We start from the raw sequence: 25,099 nt of genomic DNA on the forward strand, positions 1-25,099 counted from the left end.
GAAGTTTTCTTTCCAGAAGATATTTATTAGTCACCAAAGGAAACAGTAACTTTACAGTTGGCGAAACCTGTCTGATGACATATTATCACCAGTAAAGAGGTAAACTGGTACCTGGATGCACTGAGAAGTACAATATCCTTTCTCTGATCCTCCTGCCAAATGAATACAGTCTGAATTTACTCTTGGGGACCATCAGACAAACCTAGATGAAGGGGTTTCTATGCTATTACTGGGTCGTACACTTCAAAAATGTCAGTGTTGGGCCGGGGATTTAGCTCAGTGGTTCTGCCGCCTGCCTCGCAAGCGCAAGGTCCCGAGTTCGATCCCTGGTTCCAAAAATAAAATGTCAGTGTTATGAAACACACAGACAGTGACTGAGGACATGTTCAGATTAAAGAAGTGTAAAGAGATACAAAAACTGAATGCAACTTATCATCCACAATTTTGTTATTAAGGACACAATTGGGACAAATGGAAAAATTTGAACAAAATTTACAGCTAAGTAATAGTATATAGTATTCTGTCAATGAATGTTGATTTCTTGATTTTGATATTTGTATTAGTTATGACAGGGAATGTCTTGGTTTTTAAGACATTCAGTCTGGAGTCTTTCAAGGTAAAAGAGCTCCTTTCTGCAGTGTTAGCACAAGAGTCTGGATTACCAGAAAATGCAAATTGTTTGGTAATCTCCAACCTGTTTGTAAATCTGAATTTATGTAAAAATAAAAAATTAAAACATGTAATGAAGAAATCTAAAAACCTGTGATATTTTGATCCATAAACCAACTAACACACATATCTGCCTTTTTACATTTAAAGTTAAAAATTCATATTTATCTGAACTCAGACTTTAAACAATAGTTTATGGTTTGTTTAGATCACTCAGCTTGTGCACTGAAGGTGGCACTCATAAGAAAGGAACTTTTTTTAAACAAAGGACCTGAAATGTTTTTCCCAGATTTGTACACACTTCAGCTGATTGGTTTTATGCAAATTTGCCTCAGTCCACTATTTTTTCTCTTATTTCTTAGCATAAATGACAATATCAGCTTTTAGCATATTAAAAATATCCCCATCCTTCAGTTTATTGTAATAAAACATAGCTTGGATTCCCCCCCAAATACGTGTTTTCAAACATAAGACTGTCCAGACTTATCCTGGGATAAGAATGTCCTGTAGCTGTTATACTGCCTCTTGTGATGTGAGCAAGGACCCGCTTGACAGAGGCACCTCAGCTAGCTCTTCTGCTCATTTTGCTGCTGCTGTTCTTGTAGTGGCATCAGTACCCCAGAAAGTTGCCACACAGCACCTTGGGGTTACCTGTATATGCATGGGTCTTCACACAAGATGCTTCCTGGAGGCTGGGCTGGATGTTATCCAGTTCTTGGCATGCTGCTCTTGAGTCAGAAAGTATTGAGATGGAGAGAGGAGTCCATGGGAAGGATCAGTGAAGAATTGCATCTGACAACTGATGACAGTTTTGGGGGTCTAAACCTAAAGTAATCTTTGAGTTAATTGAAATATGAGAAATGTGATAATCTAATGTGGAATAACAGTTCAAAATATTGAAGACATTTAAAAAATTATAATTGTTAATTCTAAGAATCTCATGTAGGAATTTTTTTGTGGTATTGAGGGTGAACCCAGGGCCTTACACATTGTACACAAGGGCTCTACCACTGGTCTACAAAGCCTCAGGGTCATCTAGGATTCTTTAGATTCCCTTATGGCATCCATGATCATGAAACTTTTGAACTCAACCCAGTTGTTGCTTTTCATGTGCTTTTAGATTCCTGTAAAAAAAAAAAATCAGTCTGAATTTTGAGATGTGTCAGATTTGGGAAAGTTTGAGAAACTCTTCTCAGTCTAGAGAAACTTGAATTTTCCTCAGTTCTTTTTTTTTTTTTTTTTCGTACCGGGGATTGAACTTGGATCCTTGTGCTTGTGAGGCAGGCGGCGGAACCACTGAGCTAAATCCCCAGCCCCTTTCCTCAGTTCTTAAAGATAATTAAAGAAAGAATCCTCAGAAGAAATGGAAGCTACTGATGGAATGACCAAAGAGAAAAGGTGCGAGGGGAGAGGGAGGGAGAGGCTGTTTGGATAATGAATTAAACTTAATGGGTTTTGGGTTTCTCTTGGAAAACACCTCCGCTCCCATGCACACTTGGTTCCTTACAGCATGTTTCTTTAGTGCACGTTTCTTCTGGCTCATATGCCATCAGATAGGACCATACCAAAGCAAAGTGGAAATTGCACTGTTGGTTCTTAGGCAGTTTTCTTCATCATATTAATGTTCTGGATGAACATAGAATCTGGGATGATAACAATTAAAGAGAAAGTATTAATAGCTTAAAAAACAACCAGAAGTGCTGGGTGTGGTGGCACATACTTGTATTTAGGAAGCTGAGGCAGGAGGACTGCAGCAAGCATAACTGCCATGGTTGTCCCTGAGCTGATTTTTCCTGCATAGTTTCCTACCAGAACATAAGTAGATGAAACCATTAGAGCCACTTGTGGTGCTTTACAATCTGATTTTGGCTCCTGATACTCCTGATAATATCTTAAAATAAATGAGGTCCATTCCAGCCAGAATAAAGTCCAGTCCTCTTTCTGACCCAGAACTGTAGCGAGCCATCTGTTCATGCTGCTGCCCAGGACCCATTCTGGGTAATTCTCCCAATAAATTGAACTTTTTTTTTTTTTTTGGTACCGGGGATCGAACTCAGGTCCTTGTACTTGCGCAGCAGGTGGCGAAACCACTGAGCTAAATCCCCTGCCCAATAAATTGAACTTTATGCAATCCTAGATCTGTCTGCCTCATTTTCTTTGGTCTTACATCCTCATGTTGGGGTTGGTACCCATACACTAGGACTGAGTTGTTCTGGAGCATTAGTAGTTTTTAAAAAACAAGAAAAATTAAAAACATAAGTTAACTCTATAGAACCCACCTCTTAAAATATGTACAGCTCAGTGACTGATACCAAATATGGGTGAAGATGTGGAGTAACTTAGAATTCTCATACAAATCATTTTGAAGAAATCCTGGTGTTTTCTTATAAATCTAAACAAAACTTACCTGTGACTTAGCTACTCTACTCCCTTCCTCTCCCTTTCCCTCACTTCCTTTTCCCTTCCTCCTTTCCTTGTACTGAGGATTGAATCTAATACATCTGGAATTTACTTCAAAATGTTTGCAGTTGGAGCTAGGGTGGTGATGAGCCCTTGTAATCCCAGCACTTTGGGAGGCTGAGGCAGGAAGATCACAAGTTCAAGCCCATCCTGCGCAATTTAGTGACTTAGTGAGACCCCGTTTCAAATTAAAAAGCAAAAAAAGGGCTGTAGGCATAGCTCAGTGCTAAGGTGTTGGGTTCAATCCTCAGTACCATCCTCCCAAAAAAATAGTTGGAGAGAGCTTGAAAGCACAAATGAAATAAAATTAGTCATGTTGAGAGTTTTTTCAGTTAGAGGATAGGTATATTATATTATTGTCTCTACTTTGGTATATTTAAAAATTTTGAATAACAGAAAAATTCTAGTAATAAATTGTGATATAATTGTCTGAACATACTACAGTGTTAATAAAACACTCCAAGCCTAGCCTGATGTTTTGGTGAGTATTATTCTTAAGAGTTTATAAAATTAATAAACTCACTTCAGAGGTTTAAAGGTTAATAAAAATAAGCAGTAAAATAAGTAAATATATTTAAATTACTCCCATTTTTTTTCCCCAAACCAGAGTTTTGGGAGTTATATTTTTCCTTGAAAGATGGTTTGCCATTTGTTTTATTACTTGTTTTCTAAGTCTTTGTTTTTAATTTAGTTTGACTAGTCCAGCCTGGCCTGCAGGGGATTTTAGATTCAGTGTCTGTCTATATGGAAGGGGACAAGCAGAGTGGAGCGGGAGGGAGGAGGACCATTACCAAAGTAGGTGCATCTTTGCAGTCAATGTTTGCAAGAGGCAGCACTTTCCTGGACCCTGTGTTGCACTCTCCTTGAGTCACAGAGGAAGCAGGAAGAGGTAGGACAGGACTGTATTGTTGCTGGTTGATTTTCAGAATAGAAGGAGTAATTCATACCTGGAGATGCCCTCTAATTACATTGTGATGACCAACCTGTCCTCTTTTTTTCTATTTGCCAGAGTGACTTTTCTTTCCACTTTGAGACATTTTATGAATGTTCTGACCTTGCTTTCTTGTACATTAATAAAGTGTTGGGAGAATTGCCTGGCACGAGTATATATGATATTTCATAGGTGTTGTAATTAAGGAGATTGTAAAGTTTCCGTTAGCAGCCCTTCGTCCAGGCAGTGTTAGTGTGGACTAGCGCCATGTCTCATTGACGAAGATGCGTCTTCTTCATGTCTCACTAACTGATGTCGAGATGTCTCATGTAGCCAGTGGCCAGTGGTTGTTATGAGTTGTCATCTCCAGCATGTGCTTGGACTTGGTCATAGCTGTTCATATTATCACTTCAACTGAGTTAGGTCCACTTTTGGCATTTCATGTATTGTAATTTCAAATGTTCCAGCAATCAACTGTGATTTTGGATTTAAGAAAAGTTATTGTAAACATAGAAAGATGGAACATAGAGCACAGGGGGAGTAAACTTGGTATTAGTAGAGGAATTCCATGTTTTCTAATAAAGCAACAGCCAGGTATTTACATAATCTTATTTTAAAAGGAGGATAATCTTTTTTTTTTTTGGTACCAGGGATTGAACTAGGGTCCTTGCGGTTGCAAAGCAGGCAGTGGAACCACTGGGAACCACTGAATTCCCTGTCTGGATAATCTTTTTTTTTAAAAGGAGGATATGCACAAATAGATCAAGCTGCATCTTTTTTAAATTACTGAAATAAGACAAAAATAATTTCTTGTCACACCATGCAGTACATTTGAAGGTAGATGAAGCTGCCAAATCCCTCTGAATAGATGAAAGAAATTTAGTTCATAAAGAGGCTCTTGTGACCAATTCACATTCACAAAGGATTATATTTAAGCCATTGAGTTAGCTTAATTGGCTGGGTGTTGTTCTTAGTGGTAGAAAAAATTAATAGTGATCTTATGAGTCCATCTTTGATTGGATGAAATACCATGAATAGAATGGTTTTTATTATGACCGCATCTATAGTAATGAAGACCTGTTTCACTGATGTTAATTTGAACAAAATTGTAAAGACCTAGAAGTGAGCTTTTGTTCTAGTTGGGTCTATTGAGGAGAATGCCCTACTAAATGAATTCTTAGAAATGACAGGTGGCTCTATGATTTTCTTTTTCAAAAAAGATTTTTGTTAGCAGTGCTTGCTATCTGCATGCTGTAGGAAAGGCTCCCTTTCTTAGTGCTCAGGTGTTAAGAGCAGGTCCGATGTATTTGGTCATGTGCCCCAGCCTGAGGGCTGCCAGGCTTGATGTGTAGGGCTTATTGGCTCAGCTTCTTCTCTAGTGTTTGCTGATGCCACTGCCTAACAGGCGCTCCCCTCTGGGTCTCTGATGTCCCTCTCACCCTATTGACTTGTGGTTTTCTAGTCTTCAGGGAGGGCAGAAAAAACTGAGGACCTTTGATTCCTGGTCCCTTAGTGGCTCTGTTGGGAGCCTAAAGAAGAAGACTCTGCTGCTCAGATACTGCTTTTGTCTTATTATTCCCTTTTTTTTTTTTTTTTTTGGTCACAGGGATTGAACTTGGGATCGTGCGCTTACGAGGCAGGTGGCGGAACCACTGAGCTAAATCCCCGGCCTTATTATTCCTTTTAATCATAAGCAAATTTGAGTTTAAAATCCCTGTTTTAAAATACAGCTCTGTTGTTGTCTCTATTTTTCTTAACAACAACAACAAAAAAAGTTACAAACTCCTTACTGTCTGCTGTGTGAGGTTCCCAGGGTGACATCATGGCTCTCATTGCCCCATCACAGCCTTCATTCCTGGGTTCCCCCCACCGCACCCTTCAGTGACCTGTTCTTAGCCCCTGGCAGGCCACAGATTCCTATCAGAGACTGGAAGTCTGCCTCAGAGCTCAGAGTTGTACTGCTCGCATTCCCTCCTCCAGTATCCTCCAGCGTAGTGGAGGAGCATGTTTCTCCTTGGCATGTGTTGCCAGCACTCAAGTTCTTAAGCTTTTGAATTGTGGCCGATCTGATAGGTGAGAAATGCTATCTCAGTGGAGTTTTGATTTGCATTTCTCTTGATCTGAGTAATTTGTATTAAGAGCGAGTAAAAGTAGTCACCCTTCCTATCTTTTTTTAGCTGCTTTTTTTTTTGGTACCAGGGATTGAACTTGGGACCTTGCGCTTATTAGGCAGGCAGCAGAACTACTGAGCTAAATCCCCAGCCCGTCCTATCTTTTTTATGTTTTTGGTGCTCAGTGAAACACCAGCAACCCCTGAACTCTCTCTCTTCCAAGGGCCTGATGTTTCATATCCCAGCTAAGATATTCCTCCTCTTGGGTGCTGTGACTCTTTCCGTAGAGGTTAATCTGTTCCTATGTGCACTCCTGTGGCATGCTGCATGTAGCTCAGGGATACCCAGAGGGAAGGACCTTGGTTTTTCAACTTCACATCTTCATTGACCACAGAGTACCTGGTAAATGAATGATGCTTACTAAGAATTTTCTGGATAAACTGAAAAAATTATTTAAAAATCACGCATGACATGAGAAAATTAGTATTTTTTTACTTGAATTCTGAAACTTTAATTTTTTTTTTTTTTGTTACGGGGGATCGAACTCGGGTCCTTCCGCTTGTGAAGCAGGCGGCGAAACCACTGAGCTAGATCCCCAGCCCCCAATTCTGAAACTTTAAAGCTTGTGGTTGTACTTGTAACCTGATTGTTTTAAATTATATTATTCCATAATTTTCTCAAGAGTCTTTGCAGTGAGGGAAATACAGTATTTCAGAATTTCAAGAGTTTTTACAGCATTTCTTTTAGTTCTAATAAATAAAAATATCTCTTACAAAAAGATATTTATAAGAAGCATATTTATAAAAAGCATAGCAGCATTACATTGTTGTATCATTATAAATTACTCATTTTCAAAGGCCAAAATAAATCTGAGATATGGGCAGATTTTGGTGTCCAATAATTGAAAAACTGCCCTATAGCACTGGTTCTAGTTAATATGTTTGTCCTTGCCAGATAAGATATTTCTATAATTTAAAAACTTCTTAAAATGCCATTCTCTGCTGTTCTTGTTTTAGCTAGGCACAGTGTCACATGCCTATAATCCTAGCACTTTAGGAAGCTGAGCCTCCTTAGGGTGAGAAGTTTGAGCCCAGGTCTGGTAGTTTGGCAACTTAGTGAGACCTTTTCTCAAAATAAAAAATTTAAAAAGGGCTGGGATACAGCTCAGTGCAAAGGCCTAAGTTCAGTCCTCAGTACTGAAAAAAACCTGTTTTTGAGATAAACTCATATATTGCTTAAGTGATAGGGCAGAGAATAAGAAATATTTACATGTTACAAATGAGGAAACAGTTTTTATTGGAAATGATGAAGTTGGAGATTGCAGTAATGGTAACCTATTGCTAAATTATTCTGCTTGGATTTTCAATCTTATTTTAGTGATACTGTATTTCTCTTAGGGGATGGTTTCTACTCCTTTTTTAAAAAAGGAAGAAAGGAGGTGAAAATGGCACATAGAATAATAATTGTTAGAGTTAAGACAACAAACAGACTCACTTCTAAGAAAAAAATATGAGACCACATAAAGTAATAGAAACATCCTCAATGTTTTATAGAGGAATCATAGTGTTTTTGCCCACTGGATCGAGTAGCTGTTAAAATGATTAAAAATGGGGGCCAGGGATTTAGCTCAGTGGTTCAGCTGCCTGCCTCGCAAGCACGAGGTCCCAAGTTCAATCCCCGGTATCAAAAAAAAAAAAAAAAAAGATTAGAAATGAAGACCTTGTGCAAAACAGTGTTTAATAAAATGTTGTGTAAAAACACACTTACTGTATGTTCATATTTATATATATAGGGAGGCAAATAGGCAAAAATGAGAATTGAGGTGAGAATGTACATTAATTGAATTTTACTGTTTTTGGGGGTTTTTTTTGGTACCAGGGATCTAACTTGAGACCTTGCACTTGGACCTTGCACTTGCGAGGCAGGTGGCAGAACCACTGAACTAAATCCCTGGCTTTTACTATCATTTTTGTTATAAATATTACTGTGTGATATAAATATAGAAAAGTACAAAGAATATGGTCAACACAAGAGGGAAATCAAAACAAAACAGAGGATAAGAGAAGGGCATCCTGACTTTCATATAGGTATTTACTGAGTCACAGAAATTTAGAAATGGAATTCTTTCCCAATCCATTTAAAAATTTTTGGTTTCAGATTTCAAAATTAAAAATTATTGAAAACTCCAAAGAGCTTTTGTTTATGTGGCTTATATCTGTCAGTATTTTCATATTACAAATTAAAGTGAGAAATTTCATGTAACATTAAAAGTAAGTTGTTAAAAATAGCAGTGATCTGTTTATATAAATAATGTGTATGAAAAAGGACTAAGTATTTTATAAAAAGTAACAATAAAAAATCCTTTAATGTTAACATAAATAACATGTTTATGGAAAAATAGCTATATATTCCAAAACAAAAATTTATGGAAAGAGTGCCAGTGCTTCATAGTATTTTTGCAAATCTCTAAGATTTGGCTCAGTAGAACAGTGGCCTTGTCATATCTGCTTATGCGTTCAATCTTTTGTGATATGTTCTCTTGGTTAAAGTATGGGGGAAATATCTGGTCTCACACAGCTCTGTAGTTGTAAGAGGGAAAAGTCTTTTCATAGCCTTTTCAGATGATTGGAGCTGCATCTTTTTACCTCTGGAAAACCCCACTGTATACTTATGAGCAAACCAGATTGAAAGAGATAAGCGTATCATGTCTTAGTATTATAAAAGCAGTTTTGGCTCCTGGACTCTGAAAATGGTTAAGACTTCCCCAGGAGTCTTGACCACACTTTTTGAGAATCACTGTTTAAGTCTTTCACGACAAGAAAAGTGAAACCCAGAAATGTTCAGTATTTTCCCCAAATCACAGGGTTGGTGGGAGACAGGACTGGGACACAGCTTCTCCACTTTCATTTCTCATGCTTTTGGAGAACTTTACGACCTGGCTCAACCTTTAGAAATTGATCCTGAGTGTATATATGAGGATCTTACCACAAAATATATATATATTTTTTATTTTAAAGATTTTTAAAAATTACTTGATTGACGAATCAAAACTTTTTAGAGAAAGTAGCATTCAGATTGTAAGTAGATTTGTAAAAGTAATTTAAAATAAATATATAAAGATACAGAAATATTAAACATTACATTTATAGTAAAGGTTAGGATACATTTTAATTTTTGCTGACCTAGCTAAAACTTGCTAGCACCTCCTTTTTGCTCAGTAATTACTACATTTTGGGTTTCATTTTAGTTTGTTGGTTATTTGCATGTCCATAGTATGAGGTCTTTTCCTTATTAGGTGGTATTCTGGTTTTTAGTGTTGTTCACTCATTCCTCCCAGATCCCACCAGAGTCTTAAGAGACAACAGAAATGTGAGTGTCCCTTTCACTAGCACAGAGGCGTGGAAAGGACTGGAACAGATGATTCCAGGCTTCCTCTTCAATCTTGCACAGATCTCAGCCTCTTCCTTCCTTCCCTTAGCAGCACTGGCCCTGGATCTCACTTCCTTCAGCTTGCTATATCTTTTCCAGGTTTTTTTTTTTTTTTTTTGGTACCGGGGATCAAACTCGGGTCCTTGTGCTTGCAGGGCAGGCGGTGGAACCACTGAGCTAAATTCCTGGCCCTCAGGGTTTTCTGTTTTTGTTTTTGTTTTTATTTTTTGGTACCAGGGGTTGAACTCGGGAACTTGCTCTTACAAGACAGGCTGCGGAACCACTGAGCTACATCCCCGGCCCTTTTCCAGGTTGCTGGGTTGTTCAGGTTGTCCTTGAACTCACTATGAAGCCTAGGCTGGCCTTGAACTCTTTAAGATCCTCCTGAGTGCTGGGATTATAGGCATGTGCCACCACAGCCAGCCCATAATTCTTTCAATTTTATCTTTTTTACCCTTTTTTCCCTAAAAGAAATTAAAGTATTTTAGTTTGATTGGGAAGCACCCATTTGTAATAGACTGTAGGTAGAACTGGGTGAGAGTGAACTGAAATTCTGGGTGTCCTTTAGGCTTCACTCTTCACCTTTAAACAGTGGAATAGAGGATGGAAGAGGCCTGGGGCTGTGCACCTCCTGTGTGTTACCCTTTGTCTCTGTTCTCTTTTGGAGTGGAGTGTGAAGCAGGGCCCCCATTCCAGGTTATAAATTACAGATCCCCTGGCAAGTTGCATGGCACTGTCTTAGCTCTTTTTCCCTTTCCCTTTGGAGATGGAAAGGTGTTTTGTGACTTGGCAGAAATTAAAAGAAAATTCATTAATTTGAGATATTATTGAAAATTTGTTCTAGCTACCACATGTAACTACTTCCATTTTTGTGTGGGACATGTCAGTATTTCACATATAATGGAAGTTTTCTATCTCTTTGAAAAGTAAGAACAGAAAAATGCAGTCTAGGGAGACAGAAACTGCTGTGACAGGAATGTTGATATCTAGCTTCTTATTTCACCCTTGTAACTATTTTGTTATTCTGTCAAGTTATGTAACTACACCAATCTTCTCTTTTCTCTTCTTTATATGAGTTATTGTTAAATGATGTCTAAGAGTATTTGGCCTTTGCATCATTATTTATTTAACAACCACATACTAAGTGCCAATTGTGTGCCAGGCACTGTTGGGAATGCTACAAGTATGTAGGCAACCTGACTTGAGAGTTCTAGTCCTGGTTCTGTGTCTGATTTGGACAGGGCCATTACCAGTCATTGAAGTGCTTTGCTTCATTTTCTCATCTGTCAAATGAAGATAGCAGTATTCAACTTGCTTACTTCATAAAGTAGTCTTAAGATGCAAATAAATAAAATACCATATTTGGAAATGCATTTTTATGTAGTAGTCATGTGTAATATAGTGTGTAGTAGTAATTATAATAATGTAAAATATTATTTTGCTGGAAAATTTCACGTGCAGTGCATTCATGGTTGGTTGGAAGAATCCTAAATTAATTTAATGTTGAAATTCGAGATACTTAAAAGATAATATTTGTTTTTCTTCTCTTTGCAGAAAAAGATAATGCTGAATATGTTCTTAGACACAATGATGGCTGATCCTCCCCCTCAGTGCCTTGTCTGGCTACCTCTCATGCACAGGCTTGCCCATGTTGAGAATGGTGAGTAGAACTCTCATGTTCAGTTCTTACGCTGCAGTGAATATTGGGACTGATTATTTTAACTGTCCTTAACTGTTAGTATTGAAAATTATAATTGACATTTGCTGGCAGTCCATCATTTGAATTTGTGATGTTAGCTTTCAGAGAATATTTATTTCTAAAAAGGAGTAGGCCTGTTATTTAGCTGACATTTCAAGAAATAATACCAGATCATAAAACTTGGTGGTTGAGCCTAATTTTTTTTTTCTGAAATAACAGAGGATCATATACTTGAGTCTACCTTAGCTATGATTTCCTTTTTTTTTCCTGTTCAATTTGTCAAAATCACAGCTCTAATAAATTGGATATATGCGGTATTAACCAGTAAAACTATAATTACTTTTGAATAATTTAAAGATAAGATACAGTGTAGTACTTGGTCTCATATATCTTCTGTTTTTTTAAACAAGTTTACCTTGAATGTACTTTTGGTATCCTTCTCAGTAGTTTGACTTAAATCTTTGTTTTGCTTTGTGTTGAAGTAGTACTCATTTCTTAGAACCTCTACTTTTTCTCCTATTGCCATCAGTTTATCTCCTTGTTTAGGTTTGAATTTATTGAAGGGAAGACCATAGCTTTTCTATGCAACCTTTGTTCTCTCCAGGCTGTTGCCTGTCTTTTTTCATCCCACAAAAAAGAACAAGGAAGAGCTGAGAAGCTACTAAAAAGGAAAGTCCTCACTCTCTCCCCTTTATAAATACTTTTCTCCACCCATCCCTTCTGTCCATACTTTTTTTTTTGAACTTCTCAGACTTCTGCTCAGCTACAGCTTTCATTCATAGATGTCTCAGATTTAGGATTATTTTCTTAAAGGACCAGAATCTTTTTTTTTTTTTTTCTTTTTTTGGTACCAGGGATCGAACTCGGGTCCTTGTGCTTGCAAGGCAGGTGGAACCACTGAGCTAAATCCCCGGTCCCAGGACCAGAATCTTTTGACTAGACTAAAACAGCTAAATTTTTAGCAAGATTTTTGAGTAGAGATTTAAGTTGTTAAATTATATAGTATTATAGGTTCTTTAGAGGCAGTGCTTTTTTTATAGCCTTGAGTGTTTTAGTAGTTTCACATATAGTTAATTTTCATAAAATCATTTTGTATCTGCTGTGAGAAGTAGAAAGAATCTCATTTGTCAAAGTGTATGTTACCCATGTAAGTATTTTACTGTATCTTTGTGTGTCATGTATTATTTATTGATTACAGTCTTTTATGGTTAGTGGTATTATTTTTCCTTGAAGACAGAAATGTTATGAAATCATTGAATTATCTAGAAATAAAACATTTTATCCATCACATTGACATTTGTTTATATGTTTTAATTCTTATAGTGGAAAACAAATTCTAAAATTATGGTATTTCTAGGTATTTTGGCTTTGGCCCTTTTCTTCAGTGTATTGAAATTATTGTTTAAAAGGACAAATATTTACTTTCTAAAGCTGTATTTCCACTTTTTATATTGGTTTACAAATCTAAGTGTATAGTATATAAAAAGATAGCTTTTATATGATGCGCTTTACCAAAATGATACTTTTACCAGGACCTGAACAGTCCTTATCTTGCTAGTAGTTGATCCTCCTCATTCTGGTTCTTGCTTTCTCAGCTAGTTATCCATTCTACTAATATGAGCGAGGGCTCTTGGCAGGCTTAGGATAAAATCACATAGGCATACACGTTCAATTTCTTCTTGGACTTTTGGCTAAGATCAAGTGTAGACATACATACATGTTCGATCAAAGTTATCAGAATGTACTTGTTAATTTAATATTAATATATGTATATCATTTAATATTAACCCCAAATTATTAGAATTATAAATATTGTCTGGACTGATGTCTGCACTGATGTTAGCTCTAGACTAATATCAGAATTGTGTTCTCTAGAGGAAACTATACCAAATTATAGGGTTTTAGTTTCAAGCACACACTCTTATTAGTGCTTTTATAGTCTTTCAGAAATACCTTGATGACAAAAAGACAACTTTTGATACTTTGGGTCTAATTTTGTTTCCACCTTGGCTTTTTTTTTGGTACCAGGGATCAAACTCAGGACCTTGCACTTGCGAGGCAGGCAATGGAACCACTGAGCTAAATGCCTGACATCCACCTTGGCTTTTATTAGATTTGTTTTTCTTCTGTATTGACTCTCTTCTCCAGATGACATAATTTCTTTTTTTTCCCTTCCTGCCTTCTGTCTCTCGGCCACCAGTCTTTCACCCCGTGGAGTGCTCCTATTGCCGCTGTGAAAGCATGATGGGCTTCCGGTACCGATGCCAGCAGTGCCACAACTATCAGCTGTGCCAGAACTGCTTTTGGTGTGGCCATGCCAGTGGCCCTCACAGCAACCAGCACCAGATGAAGGAGCATTCCTCTTGGGTAACTGCTTTGTCTTTCAGTCTGTGTCTTTGACAGTAGTCTGTCTGTCTCATCTGTAACAGCACCTGTGCCTGGATCCTGAGGGATAGATACCCTGCCTGACAAGGATGTGGTATAATGAAATCTTAATGCCAGCATCAATGCAGGGTTGCAAACATGTTGTGTTTCCATGCTGGGTTTTAAAAACAGAATTTTGGAAATGGAGATTATTACATTTTAAATAGTCCCTTTTATGTAGTTAAATGGAAATTTTATGATACTGCCTTTTCAAAATAAAACGTAGGTTTCTTCTCATTTTAAAACTGTATGGAGGCCCGGTGTTTAGCTCAGTGGTTCCGCTGGCTGCTTTGCAAGCACAAGACCTGAGTTCGATCCCCAGTCCAAAAAAAAAAAAAACTGTACAAGATATCCCCCTCCCTTATGCTTACTGTTTTGAGTGTCCCATAAGGTTTAAAGTTCTTTTTTCAAGGAGCTTTTCTTCATGTTGATAGGGTTTAAATGTTACAGAGAAATCAGCATGAAATTAAAGGATTTTTGTAGCTCTTAGGTTGGGGAAAATATTGTATTTACCAACTGTTGCCATACTGGTGTCCTTATGATCAAAAGTAGTTTTTTAAATAACAGTATTTGGGTAAATATTGATATCTGCCTTTTTTGTGGTGTGTATAAATCTTGTGGCATGCTTTTCAATTATTCTTTCTCTTATTTCCAGAATTTAAAAAATGCCATATTCTTTCCAAAAAGTTGTTCCAGACAACTTCTCTTTTAAAACCTTTGTTTTAGTTTTGTTGGTTGGTTATTTGCTAAGTGGTAGAATATACTGTATAGAGTCAGAAGTATAATTCAGAATCTAGATTCTTAAAACTGGTCATCCTACTGGACTTCATATATTAAATAGCTTTAATAACCAGGGATTTTTGTGGGATCCCTCCCCACTTTGGTCTTCTTAAAACTCAACAAAACACTATGATGTAGTTCAGTGGTAGAAGACTTGCCTTCCATGCATGGGGCCCTGTATTTGATTTTCAGTGTGGTAGAACAAACCAACTCTAAAACACTGACTCAACCAAGAAAAAGCAAATAAGCACATATTCTCATACTAGGACTTTGTCAAGGAAAAAACAAAACAAAGAAACCTATGTATGCATTTAACTATGCTGTTTTTATCACTATAGCTTTGTAATATAACTTGAAATCTGGGACTGTGTTGCCACTTACTTTGCTCTTGTTACTTAGAATTGCTTTAGCAATTCTGGGTCTCTTCTGGTTCTATATGAATTTTAATATTATTTTCTCTAGTTTGGTGAGGAACACTGGTGTATTTTGATTGGGATTGTGTTACAGATACATATCAATTTTGGAAGTTTGGCCATTTTGACTGTATTGGTCTGCCTATCCAGGAACAAAGGATATCTTTCCATTTTCTGACCTCTTTGATCTTCTTTTTCAGAGTACTGTAGTTCTGTTGTAGAAGTCTCATTTTCTTGGTTAGGTTAATTCCAAAGTATTTAATTTTTCTTGTTGCTATTGTGAATGATACTCTTTTTCCTAATTTCTTTCTCAGTGAGTTCATTACTGGTGTACCCAAATGCTATTGATTTTTGTGTGTCAGCTTTGTATCCTGCTACCTACTGAATTTGGTTATTAATTGCAGGAGTCTTTTGATGGAATTTTTGGGCCTTCATTTAGAGAATCATGTCTTCTACAAATAATGATAATTTGACTTTTTTCTTTCTTTCGTATACATATCCCTTTTGTTTCTCTCTCTTGCCTGATTGCTCTGGCTAATGTATCTAGGATGATATTGAACAAGAGTAGTGATAACAGACATCCTTATCTTGTTCCTGATTTTGGAGGGAAAGCTCTCAGCTTTTTCCCATTTTGTATGATGTTGGCCTTTGGTTTGTCATAAATGGCTTTTATCAGATTGAAATAATGTTCTTCTATACCTATTTTTTTCCAGGTTTTTATCATGAATAGATGTTGGATTTTGTCAGAGGCTTTTTCTGTGTCTACTGAGATGATCATGTGATTTTTGTCCTTGTTTCTGTTTATGCAATATATTTATTGATTTGTGTATGTTGAACCATCCCTGCATCCCTAGAATGAAGTCTACTTGGTCTTGAAGTATGATCTTTTTGATTATTTGTTGCATTCTGTGTGTCAGTATATCTTCTTAAGGATTTTTCATCCATATTCATTAAAGAGATTGGTTGATCTGTGGTTCTCTTTTTTGGTTGGGTCCTTTTCTGGCTTTGGTATCTGGCTTTTGCTCACCCTGCCTGGTCTATTTATTCTATTAGGTGTTTTGGCATTGTTCGCTTCATTGTCTTATTCAAGGATATCTTTGAGAATTTTTTTGTAGTGCTCCTTTGGTAGTCATGAATTTCTTGATGTCTTCTTTGTCATGGAAATACAGTATGTTATTTCTTCACTACATTTGAGAGCAAGTTTTACAGGTTCTATCAGTCTGGGCTGGAAGTTGTTATCTTTTAGGGCCTGAAACACTCCAAGTTCTCCTGGCCTTAAGGTTCATGTTGAGAATTCTGCTGTAATTCTAATGGGTTTACCTTTATAAGTGATTCTGACTTTCTCTTAACAGCTTTTAAGATTCTCTCCCTGTGTTGGACTTCTGGTATTTTGACTATCGCGTGAAGCAGAGAGGTTCTGTTTTGATTGTAGCTAGTTTTCTTATGCTTCACTTATCTGTATGTTTAATTCTTTCCCAATATTTGGAAAGTTTTTGCTCTTATTTCTGTAAACAGGTTTTTTATGCCTTCTTTGCTGTCTTCTGATTAGCAATTATTCCATTTAATCTTTGTGTCATCTAACAGCATTTCTCGTATTTTCTTGTTGTTTTAAGGTATTTCTGAGTAATTGATATTTGAAACCATCCCTGTCTTCTGATATTCTGACCTCACATTGGTCACTTCTGCTGCCCATAGTTTAAATATAATTTTTTAAATCTTCTGGATTTCTTTTACTTTTCTTCTTCTTCTCTTGGGTTTCTTTTGGAACCTCTTTTTGGACTCTAGTTCTTTGGTAAACTGGTCATTCATGTTTTGTGTCAGCTGCCTTTTTATTAGGGTCTGCTCTAAACTCCCTGATTGTTTTGTTTATTACCTCCATTATCTGATTAGTTATATTTTCTGTGAGCCCTTGACACAACTCATTGGTCTGTTTTTAATCTCCTCTGCTATTCTTTCCAATAATTCAGCTATGTGGCTTTTCCTTTCCTCCTCCTCAATACTCTGTGGATCAGCTTTGGGGGATGTGGTAGTTTTGGGAGGCTTTTTATTGACTTATCTTCTCATGTTTCTGTTTTTGTTTTGTTTTGAGTTTAGGAATGCAATCAGTTCACGTGGAGTGCGAGTATGGAGATCAGTTTAGTTGGTCAGCTTTTCATTGATGCACTCAGGATGTGGCTAACTATAGTTCTTTGCCTCTGTTCCAAGATCTGATCATCTCAGTTAATTTGTGAGGGGGTATGTAATGTATTGTCCCAGCACCCAGTTCTGGATCTCAGTATTGTTAAAGTCACAAAGGTAATCCAGGTATTGGCATACATAGAAAACCTATTAATAGCAATGAGTATGTGACCCTGGCAGTAATAAGTATATTCATGGACTTGTTCTTTAGTTGTTCTGTGGTCCCCAAATGGCACCTGATTAAACACTGTCTGGCAACATGGCAGGTGCTGCAGTGGGTTTGTTGTACAACTATAGCCTCCTGTGAAGGAGTCACTTTCAGAGTAAAACCAATGCTGGTTTTTGTAGTTCACTATAGCTGTGGGCTTTTCTTGGGGCTACTGCTGCTGGCCAGGTCCGTATTTTCTCCCTGGGTTTACCTTCTTTCCCAGGGAGTTGGCCTCATCCACAGTCAGTAAGCACCTCTCCATACACTCTTTTTATGCCATTACAACATATTTATAGAACAGTATGCAAATCACAAATGAGTTCTTATATTTCCTCTTCATCTTCAAAGTAGATTTCCACTTGTTTTTTACTGTTATTTCAGCTTTTTTTCTGTTTTCATGAAAATATTTTTGTTATAGTGACTTTAGATTTAAGAAAACTAGTTTTATCAGCATGCATAATTTTGAAGCTGGTATTGTATGTATCAGTTAGGAATTTTTGTGGGTGCATGTATTCTTTATGGACAGATGATATTGGCAGTATGTGGATGTTTGCATGTAATTTGTTTTCAAAATTAAGATTCTGTGTATATCCCAGTCCTTTGAGAAAGGTGTTGGTGAATTTTTGAGGCGGGGTAGAGAAGTTTCCACCTAACAGAATGTGTGTAATCGGATTAATAATAATTTCTTTGAAGGTTGTTCACTGTATCTGTGCTAATATTTTGAATGAATATTTCTATATATTCACAACAGATGAGTTTAGTGCATTTCACCAGCTTGTATATGAATTTACATAGTAGATTGTAGATTTCATATACATAGTTTAGTACCTGGAAATTTAGTTTGATTTTCCAGAAGGTTCTATTTAATGTTTTATCTAAGTAGCTGTGCAGCATAACTTAATATTCTTTTAGTACTCAGTCCATTCAGTTTATTTTACTTTTAATTTAAAAAATGGCATATAGTACCATGTCTTAGATTTATCTTGTTCTCCCATTCATTCATTCATCCATTTGAAAGATTTTTTTTTCAGTACTGGGGATCAAACTCTGGACCTTGTGCTTGCAAGGGAGGCATGGTGCCACTGAGCTAAATCCCTGCCCCATTGAAAGATATTTTTTGACCACCTATATATGCCAGACAATATAATAGGCACAGGGATAAATCTATGAATAAACCAGACAAAGATTCCTGCCTTTGTGGAGCTTAAGCTTTAAAGAGTATGAAAGAGACCGCTAGGACTTGCTAACGTCACTGTCTTGCTACACATCTAGACTACATTTCCTAGCTCTGTTTATGTAAGTGGGATTATGTGAATTGTTGTCACCAGTGAAATGTGAACAAGGTGCCATGTGTGTTCCAGAATAAGACAGTGATTTGTAGAGTTCCTCCTCTACCTTCTCTGTTAACCTTAATTGAGGAAATTCCTTTAGGATCCAAGGGAAGTAAACTGCGTCCTTGAATGAATAGAGAATATCTCCCAGCCTGCTTGATAGTTTTGGGGGCATGATAAAAAACTTTGTGATAAGTTCTAGTTTTTGCTGCAGTAGTTAGTATTAGAAATGGAGTCTGTTAAAACCTGAAAATTTGTGGCATCAACTTAGCAGTCAGGCGGCACACTCATACGCTAGAGGTAGGGAAAGACAGAAATCTATGTTATCTGCAATAACTTGGAAGGCAACCTTACCAGCTGAGCTCTAGCTAGGTCAAATGTTGTAAAGGATCAGAGAGTGAGTCTATTGAGATATTATAAGAAAGAGATGAGCATAGGAAAGAATTGGCTAGTTTGCAGGCAAAAAAGGAAAAGGAATCCAGAAAGTTCTGACACTTGGAGCATTGAAAGGAAGAACAGGCTGCCTCTAGGCTCTAGAGAGTAAGAAATAAAGAGTTGAGAAAGGTTGGAAGCAAGGAAGCCCTAGAAAACTCTCCATTGAAAATGTAACTAGTCCTGTGGCAAAGATTAGATTAAGGGTATGAGTTCTTGTTCTCAGCTGCCTGTCAGCATCAGCTTGATCTTGCCCACAGAGCTTCTGATTTATTGGTGGGGTCCATGAAACCTGGATGTAGATAGTTTTTCAAAACAAGTGATTCTGTTGTGCAGCCAGAATTGGGACTGTATATGGCCTGTAGGTAGCTTCTCTTAGTTAAAAGCAAGCGATATGATAGCAAAGAACTGTGTGGTCCCTGGTACATGGAACTGATGAGAAACAAATAGTTTCACGTTTTCAGGGGAATGCTGAGTTTTCAAGGGAATTAGACTGGAAAACAATCCATGAGCCTGTACCGAATAAGCTCTTGACTATTAGAGTTGTGCAGTCACTTTAGAAAAACCCAGAACTTGCCCTGGCTGGGTGTGTTGGTGTGTGGAGAGGTTTTTCATCCCTGAAGAAAGCATGAGAGAGTCCACTTGGCTAAGGGGGATATTGGGCAAGGAAGAAACTCCTATTCCTGTCCCACTGTCATTTATTGGGAATGGGAAAAGAAGGTGCACATTCCTTGCTTTTTTAGTTCTTAGCTTGTATCACGAGGAATTACCTGTGGTTTTGACTGTGTCACATCCAGAGATTCTGGACTTGCTGCCTGGGGGGACCACAGGTTTTCTTGCTGGGTGTGTGTGATATGGTGGGAGTAGTTGATTGTGCTCTATGCATTAAAAAGGGGAGCAGAGAGGGCCAGGGATTTAGCTCAGTGATGCCGCTGCCTGCCTTGCAAGCGCAAGGTCCTGAGTTTGATCCCCAGTACAAAAAGGGGGGAGGGGCAGAGATACTTGGTGATTGAAGTGCTCACTAAGGTCCATTTTCCTTTTTTTTTTTTCACTCTGGGTATATAACTAGATAATGTAACCCATCATCCTTAAAGCCATATAGGACCATATGACTGGTTCTCAGTAATGGAAATTTTGGAAGTAATACACATATTGCTTCATAGCCAAGCCACTTTAAAGCAGATGTGCCTTCTCCATTTTGTCTTACCCTCCCCCTACCAAAATTAATTGGCCAAATGGAAAGGTCTTCAGAGGTAGTAGCGAGGTAGGAACCATTATTGGAAGGAGGCTGGGTATCTGAATAGACAGAATGGAGCTCCACTGCCAGTTTACCTAGGACTCTGACATGAGCAAAAAATGAGAAAGATAAATCAGGAATATATGAGTGAGGAGATTTGAGACTTGGTACAGAAGTCATGTAGGCCTTGTAAGACCATTTAGGGGCGCTTGTTGCAATGATTAAAACAATAAAATAATGAAAAGAAATACGGTATAATAGCACCAATACAGGTGGTAAAAAAAAAAAAGGGAGGTGACTTAGAGTGTTTTCTAAAGCAGCATAATGGGTGGATGTGGCTTGTAAGAGGAAAGGAGTCAAGGGAGATGCAAAGATATAATTGAGAGGATGGAATTGCCACTGGGCCAGAGGGAAGACTGGCTGGAGAATACCTGAGTGACCGGATCAGGGGTTCAGTTTTGGCTTTGTTGAATTTAAGTTGCTTATTAGATAGCTGTCCGTATAGAATTGTTAAGGAGGCCACTGTATATGAGTCTAGAATTCAAGAGAAAAATCTGAGATAGAAGTGTAAATGTGGGAGTCACTGGCATATATTTAACGCCATAAAACTGGATTACACTGAAAGAATGACTGAAGCCAGAAAAAAGAAAAGGAGAGGAGAGGACTAAGAAATGATCCCTGGAGCTCAGATGGTTGAAGACCTGGAGAGTGTAGTGTTCTGGAAAACAAATGAAGAAAACGTTTTGAGGAAGAAGTAATCAGCTGTGTCAAATGCCACTGATGGTCAGGTAAGAAGATGGGGCTGAGCTTTTGTCCAGCATTGGGGAGATTGTCACAGTAAGAACAGCTTCCGCTTCTATGGGATGGTGGGGACAGAAAAAGTAAGTTAAAGTCAGTTCAAAAGGAAAGTGAAGAGATGGAGACAGAAGTAACAGATATTTTTTCCAGTGAATAATGATTTCAAATACTATTTCTGCTAGCAGCTTGTATTGGGATTTTAGAGGACCTATTAATCCCACTTTTCTTTTCCCCACCCATTCTGTAGCCAAGAGTTAGGCAGAAGGCAGTCTCTTTGAGAGAGAGAGATTTCAATTGTGAGGAAACAGTGGACTTGGCAGCAGGCTCTGAATTGAGCACATCCTACCCAACTGCTGGCCTTTCCAGCACGGAGCAGACTCTGAAAGCGTATGGCTCTGGTGAGCAAAGTAGAACAGTGCTTTCTGCAGAGTGAGCCAATTCAGAGCAAAAAGGGAGAGGAAAGGGCTGAGCTAAGTGTGCTCATTTCTTTCTCTCTTCTCTCAAATCAACCAGTCTATTTAGGAGAGGAGTAAGTGAGGGGCAGAGAGGTCCATCCACATGGGGATGGAAGAGTGGGTGGTATAACTCTACCAGTTTTTATATTCAAATCTGCAGTGATATATTAATTGTCTCCTCTAGGCTGTTAGTGACATAAAGCATAGATTTGGTAGGGGGAATTTGGACAGGCTAGAGGGGTTGACCCTCTCTGTATACCTTGCTGTGTGGGTCCTTAGCTGGAATGACTAAAACATAGTGGGGTGGGGAGGGTGTGACCTGAGGGACCAGGGGTTCCTTCAGTCTTGTGTCCTTCAGTCTCTGTGCTGAGCTCAGATAAAACACTCACCTCAGGGCTTAGTTTTGTGGGGGTGGGGGGGGGTTGGGTTTTTTTTTTTTGGTACCAGGGGTAGAACTCGGGACCTTGCAGTTGCAAGGTAGGTGCCAGAACCACTGAGCTAAATCCTTGGCCATTGGTCCTGTGTTTTAGGAGAGACCATCCACAGCAAAAGCATCTTGAGAGAAGTCATGCAGGTTGTTGGCAGAGCATCCAGGCCCCTCTCACCTTACAGGAAGATGGACAGCGTCACTTCTTTCTTCCTTGTCTTGTGGTCTCAAGGAGTCACTGAGGCCGCTCAGAACGAAAAAGGGAGGACTGGACTTACCTCACCTCATGGGGCAGCCGGGCGGTGGTCCCGTGAAGGTCACATCGCAGTGGGGCCTGGGTACTGGGAATTCTGTTTCAGTTATCTCTTGGCACATCATGTTTGGAAAACAGTCTGACACACTCAGGAATCTAAGCCTTGTAATATGAGTGGGTTACCACTTAAGTAGCTAATTTAGCCACAGAAATTTTCTGGTTTTTCTACTAAATCATACTTTTTAAAGGAGCCCTTTATTAACACAACTTAGCATAATACTTAGTAGGACTTTTAAAGATTACCATCTTTAAGTGATTATGATTTGGAGGAAGAATTTCGATGAAGTATTTTGGATATATTTGTATTTTATTTTTAAATCACTGTTAAAAGATCTTCAACCCTAACCTTCATTTTTCTTGGTCTGGACGTACTTTTCTGATTTACTTTCAGTCACTCACCCTCCCCTCCCCTCTCCCCTCCCCTCCCTTTTCATTCTCTCTCCCCCTCATTGTGTTAAAATATACATAACAAAATTTACTCTTTTCAGGGTTCTTTATACATTTCATTGGCAGTAAGCACATGTACATTGTTGTAGAACTGTCATTATCATCCCTGTAACTTTTTCATCTTTCCAAACTGAAACTCTTAAACTGAAAATACAGTCTGATTTTCTGCCTCCCATTCAGACCTCTGCTTACCCTGGTTTTCACTTTAGAGATAAATCTGACTGATTCTCACTTAGTTACCCCATGCAGGGAGTATGTATGTGTGTTTATGCACTTGTACCAGACAGTTTTATAGTAGAGTGCTTAGTAGAATGGAAGTAGTTATATAACTAACAGCTTGATAATACAGAAATTTCACTTTTTCCAGCAGGTGGCAGACTCCACCTCTGAACAGTGTTATTTATCCCATTCAGAATCTATAAATAAGGAAGGAAGTACTTTGGACCTAACCTTCTTTGTTAAACAATTATTATTGATTTATTTTTTCAAATAAATGTTAACAGCAGTTCGTATACGTATGGTCTAGTGGTTTTGGTCATTAGTTCTGGCAAAATGAAACTCTGCTGTAAAGAGTCAGAGCAAATTATGTTGTTACATACCTGGAATAGTAAAGAATGTTGTATCTTTGTCAAAAGCAATATTTAATTTTTATTTGGCTAGCTTTTGCTTCTTGGATCTCCGGAATTCTAGAAGTTAATATATATTTGGTGAGAAAAATGTGTCCTTATTGGCCATATTTATGTCTGGTTTTGAAATAGCCATATGTCATGTGCTTTGTACATAGCACATACAGATGTTGATTTTTTCTTTTTTTTTTTTTTTTTGGTACCGGGGATCGAACTCAGGACCTTGTGCTTGCAAGGCAAGTGGCGGAACCACTGAGCTAAATCCCTGGCCCCATGATGATTATTTTTAAGCATGAGACAATGTCCCCGCTTGTAGCAAGCAGGAGGTGGAGCTGCCTACAGGCCTGTGCCATGAGGCTTACATAGACAGTTTTCACTGTAGACATTAACTTTCTTCCAGGCCAGCCAGTGTGCCACTCTCTGCTTTCTTCTTCTATAGCCAGTCAGAGAAACACTGCTGTTGAAGGGCTTTTCTGGCTAAGTCAAGTCCAGTGGAGTAGTCTCCCTTTTGTCATAGAATATAGCATAATCAAAGGTGAAGAGCTTATCACATTCACAAGTTCTGCCCACTCTCAAAAGAGAAGTGATTACACAAGGATGAGGGTTATTGAGGGCTAATTTAGAATTTAATCTCCTTGTCACCTTACTACTTTCATAATATTACACCATGAATCTCTTACAAGATACTGCTTTGAGGCTTATGCCACTTATCTCTGTCATCCTCCTTTTCTAATTGCAGTTACCTCCTCAGTTTCTGCTTGGGGCATATGGATTGGTAGATGGATTGTCAGATGGACTATTAGCATTCTAGATTTATGGTCACTTTATGGGTGATTTCATGTCTGTATAGTTGAAGCTTTTAATACTCTGGCCATACAGTTTTTTGACTTTCTCAATTCTGATGATCTTCTCCTCTGAACCTCAAACATTTTCACTCACAGTTATACCCTGGAAATATTTGCCATCTTTCAGTGTTTGAGACATCCCATTTTCTGTTGACAACCTGTTATCATTCCATTCACTTTGTTCAACTACTTTTACTAAGCTTATCCTTTAATCTTTTTCCATTTCTAAACTATTAGCCTATCTGCTTTCTCTCTGTCCACCATTCTTCTCTCTTCACCTGTCTTATCCTTTTTAAATATGGCCACTCCTGTACTGTGAACCTCCTTGTACTGTGGTTTTCTTTATTCATCTCTCTGCCAGCTTGATTCATGAATGAACTGTCTGTTTTCACTAAGGTATTTATGAAGAAAGCCAGGTAATAGAGCAAATTAGTATATATATTACCATATATCTGTGATCCCTAACTTCAAATTGACCCTCAGCATCGTAATCCTATACATTTCTCTGATACGTTGCATTCTCTTTCTTTGCAGTGGTCAGTTAATGTTCCCATTCTTTCAAAGAGTCTACCTCAATTCATCTTTCTCTTTCAGTAAAAGACTTATGTTCTTATTATTGAGTAAAAGCCATTAGACAAGTGCATCCTTAACTTTCTGCTGTGAAGTTTATTCACTTGTTGATATACTTATTCAACAAATTCTTGTTTCAGGCACCTGATGTATGGAAGCCACTGTTGTAGGTGTTGGAATTACTAAGAATAAGCTAGAACAAAGTCTGTGCTCTCATGGAGTTCACATTGAAGAGGATCTATGGATGAAAATGTATAAGAATCAAAGCTATAAAACAAATGGATGTAGAAGATACCAAGTGATGATAAGTTCCCTA

The 25,099-nt window shown here is 38.0% G+C and overlaps 1 protein-coding gene across 17 annotated transcripts in view; it reads left to right on the top strand.

Annotated features, from left to right (window-relative positions):
- Positions 1-25,099, top strand: part of Dtnb (dystrobrevin beta) — a 334,007-nt gene that overhangs the window by 145,230 nt on the left and 163,678 nt on the right. For all 17 annotated transcript variants that reach the window (XM_087216210.1, XM_087216215.1, XM_087216216.1 and 14 more), the window contains 2 exons: positions 11,155-11,260; positions 13,500-13,666. In XM_087216210.1, coding sequence (XP_087072336.1) covers positions 11,155-11,260; positions 13,500-13,666 — 273 coding nt within the window. The remainder of the gene's footprint in view (positions 1-11,154; positions 11,261-13,499; positions 13,667-25,099) is intronic.

The sequence above is a fragment of the Heterocephalus glaber genome, unplaced genomic scaffold, assembly GCF_053883595.1.
Source record: "Heterocephalus glaber isolate CG9 unplaced genomic scaffold, H.glaber_assembly_v1.0 deba00001457, whole genome shotgun sequence".
Taxonomy (NCBI): Eukaryota; Metazoa; Chordata; class Mammalia; order Rodentia; family Bathyergidae; genus Heterocephalus; species Heterocephalus glaber.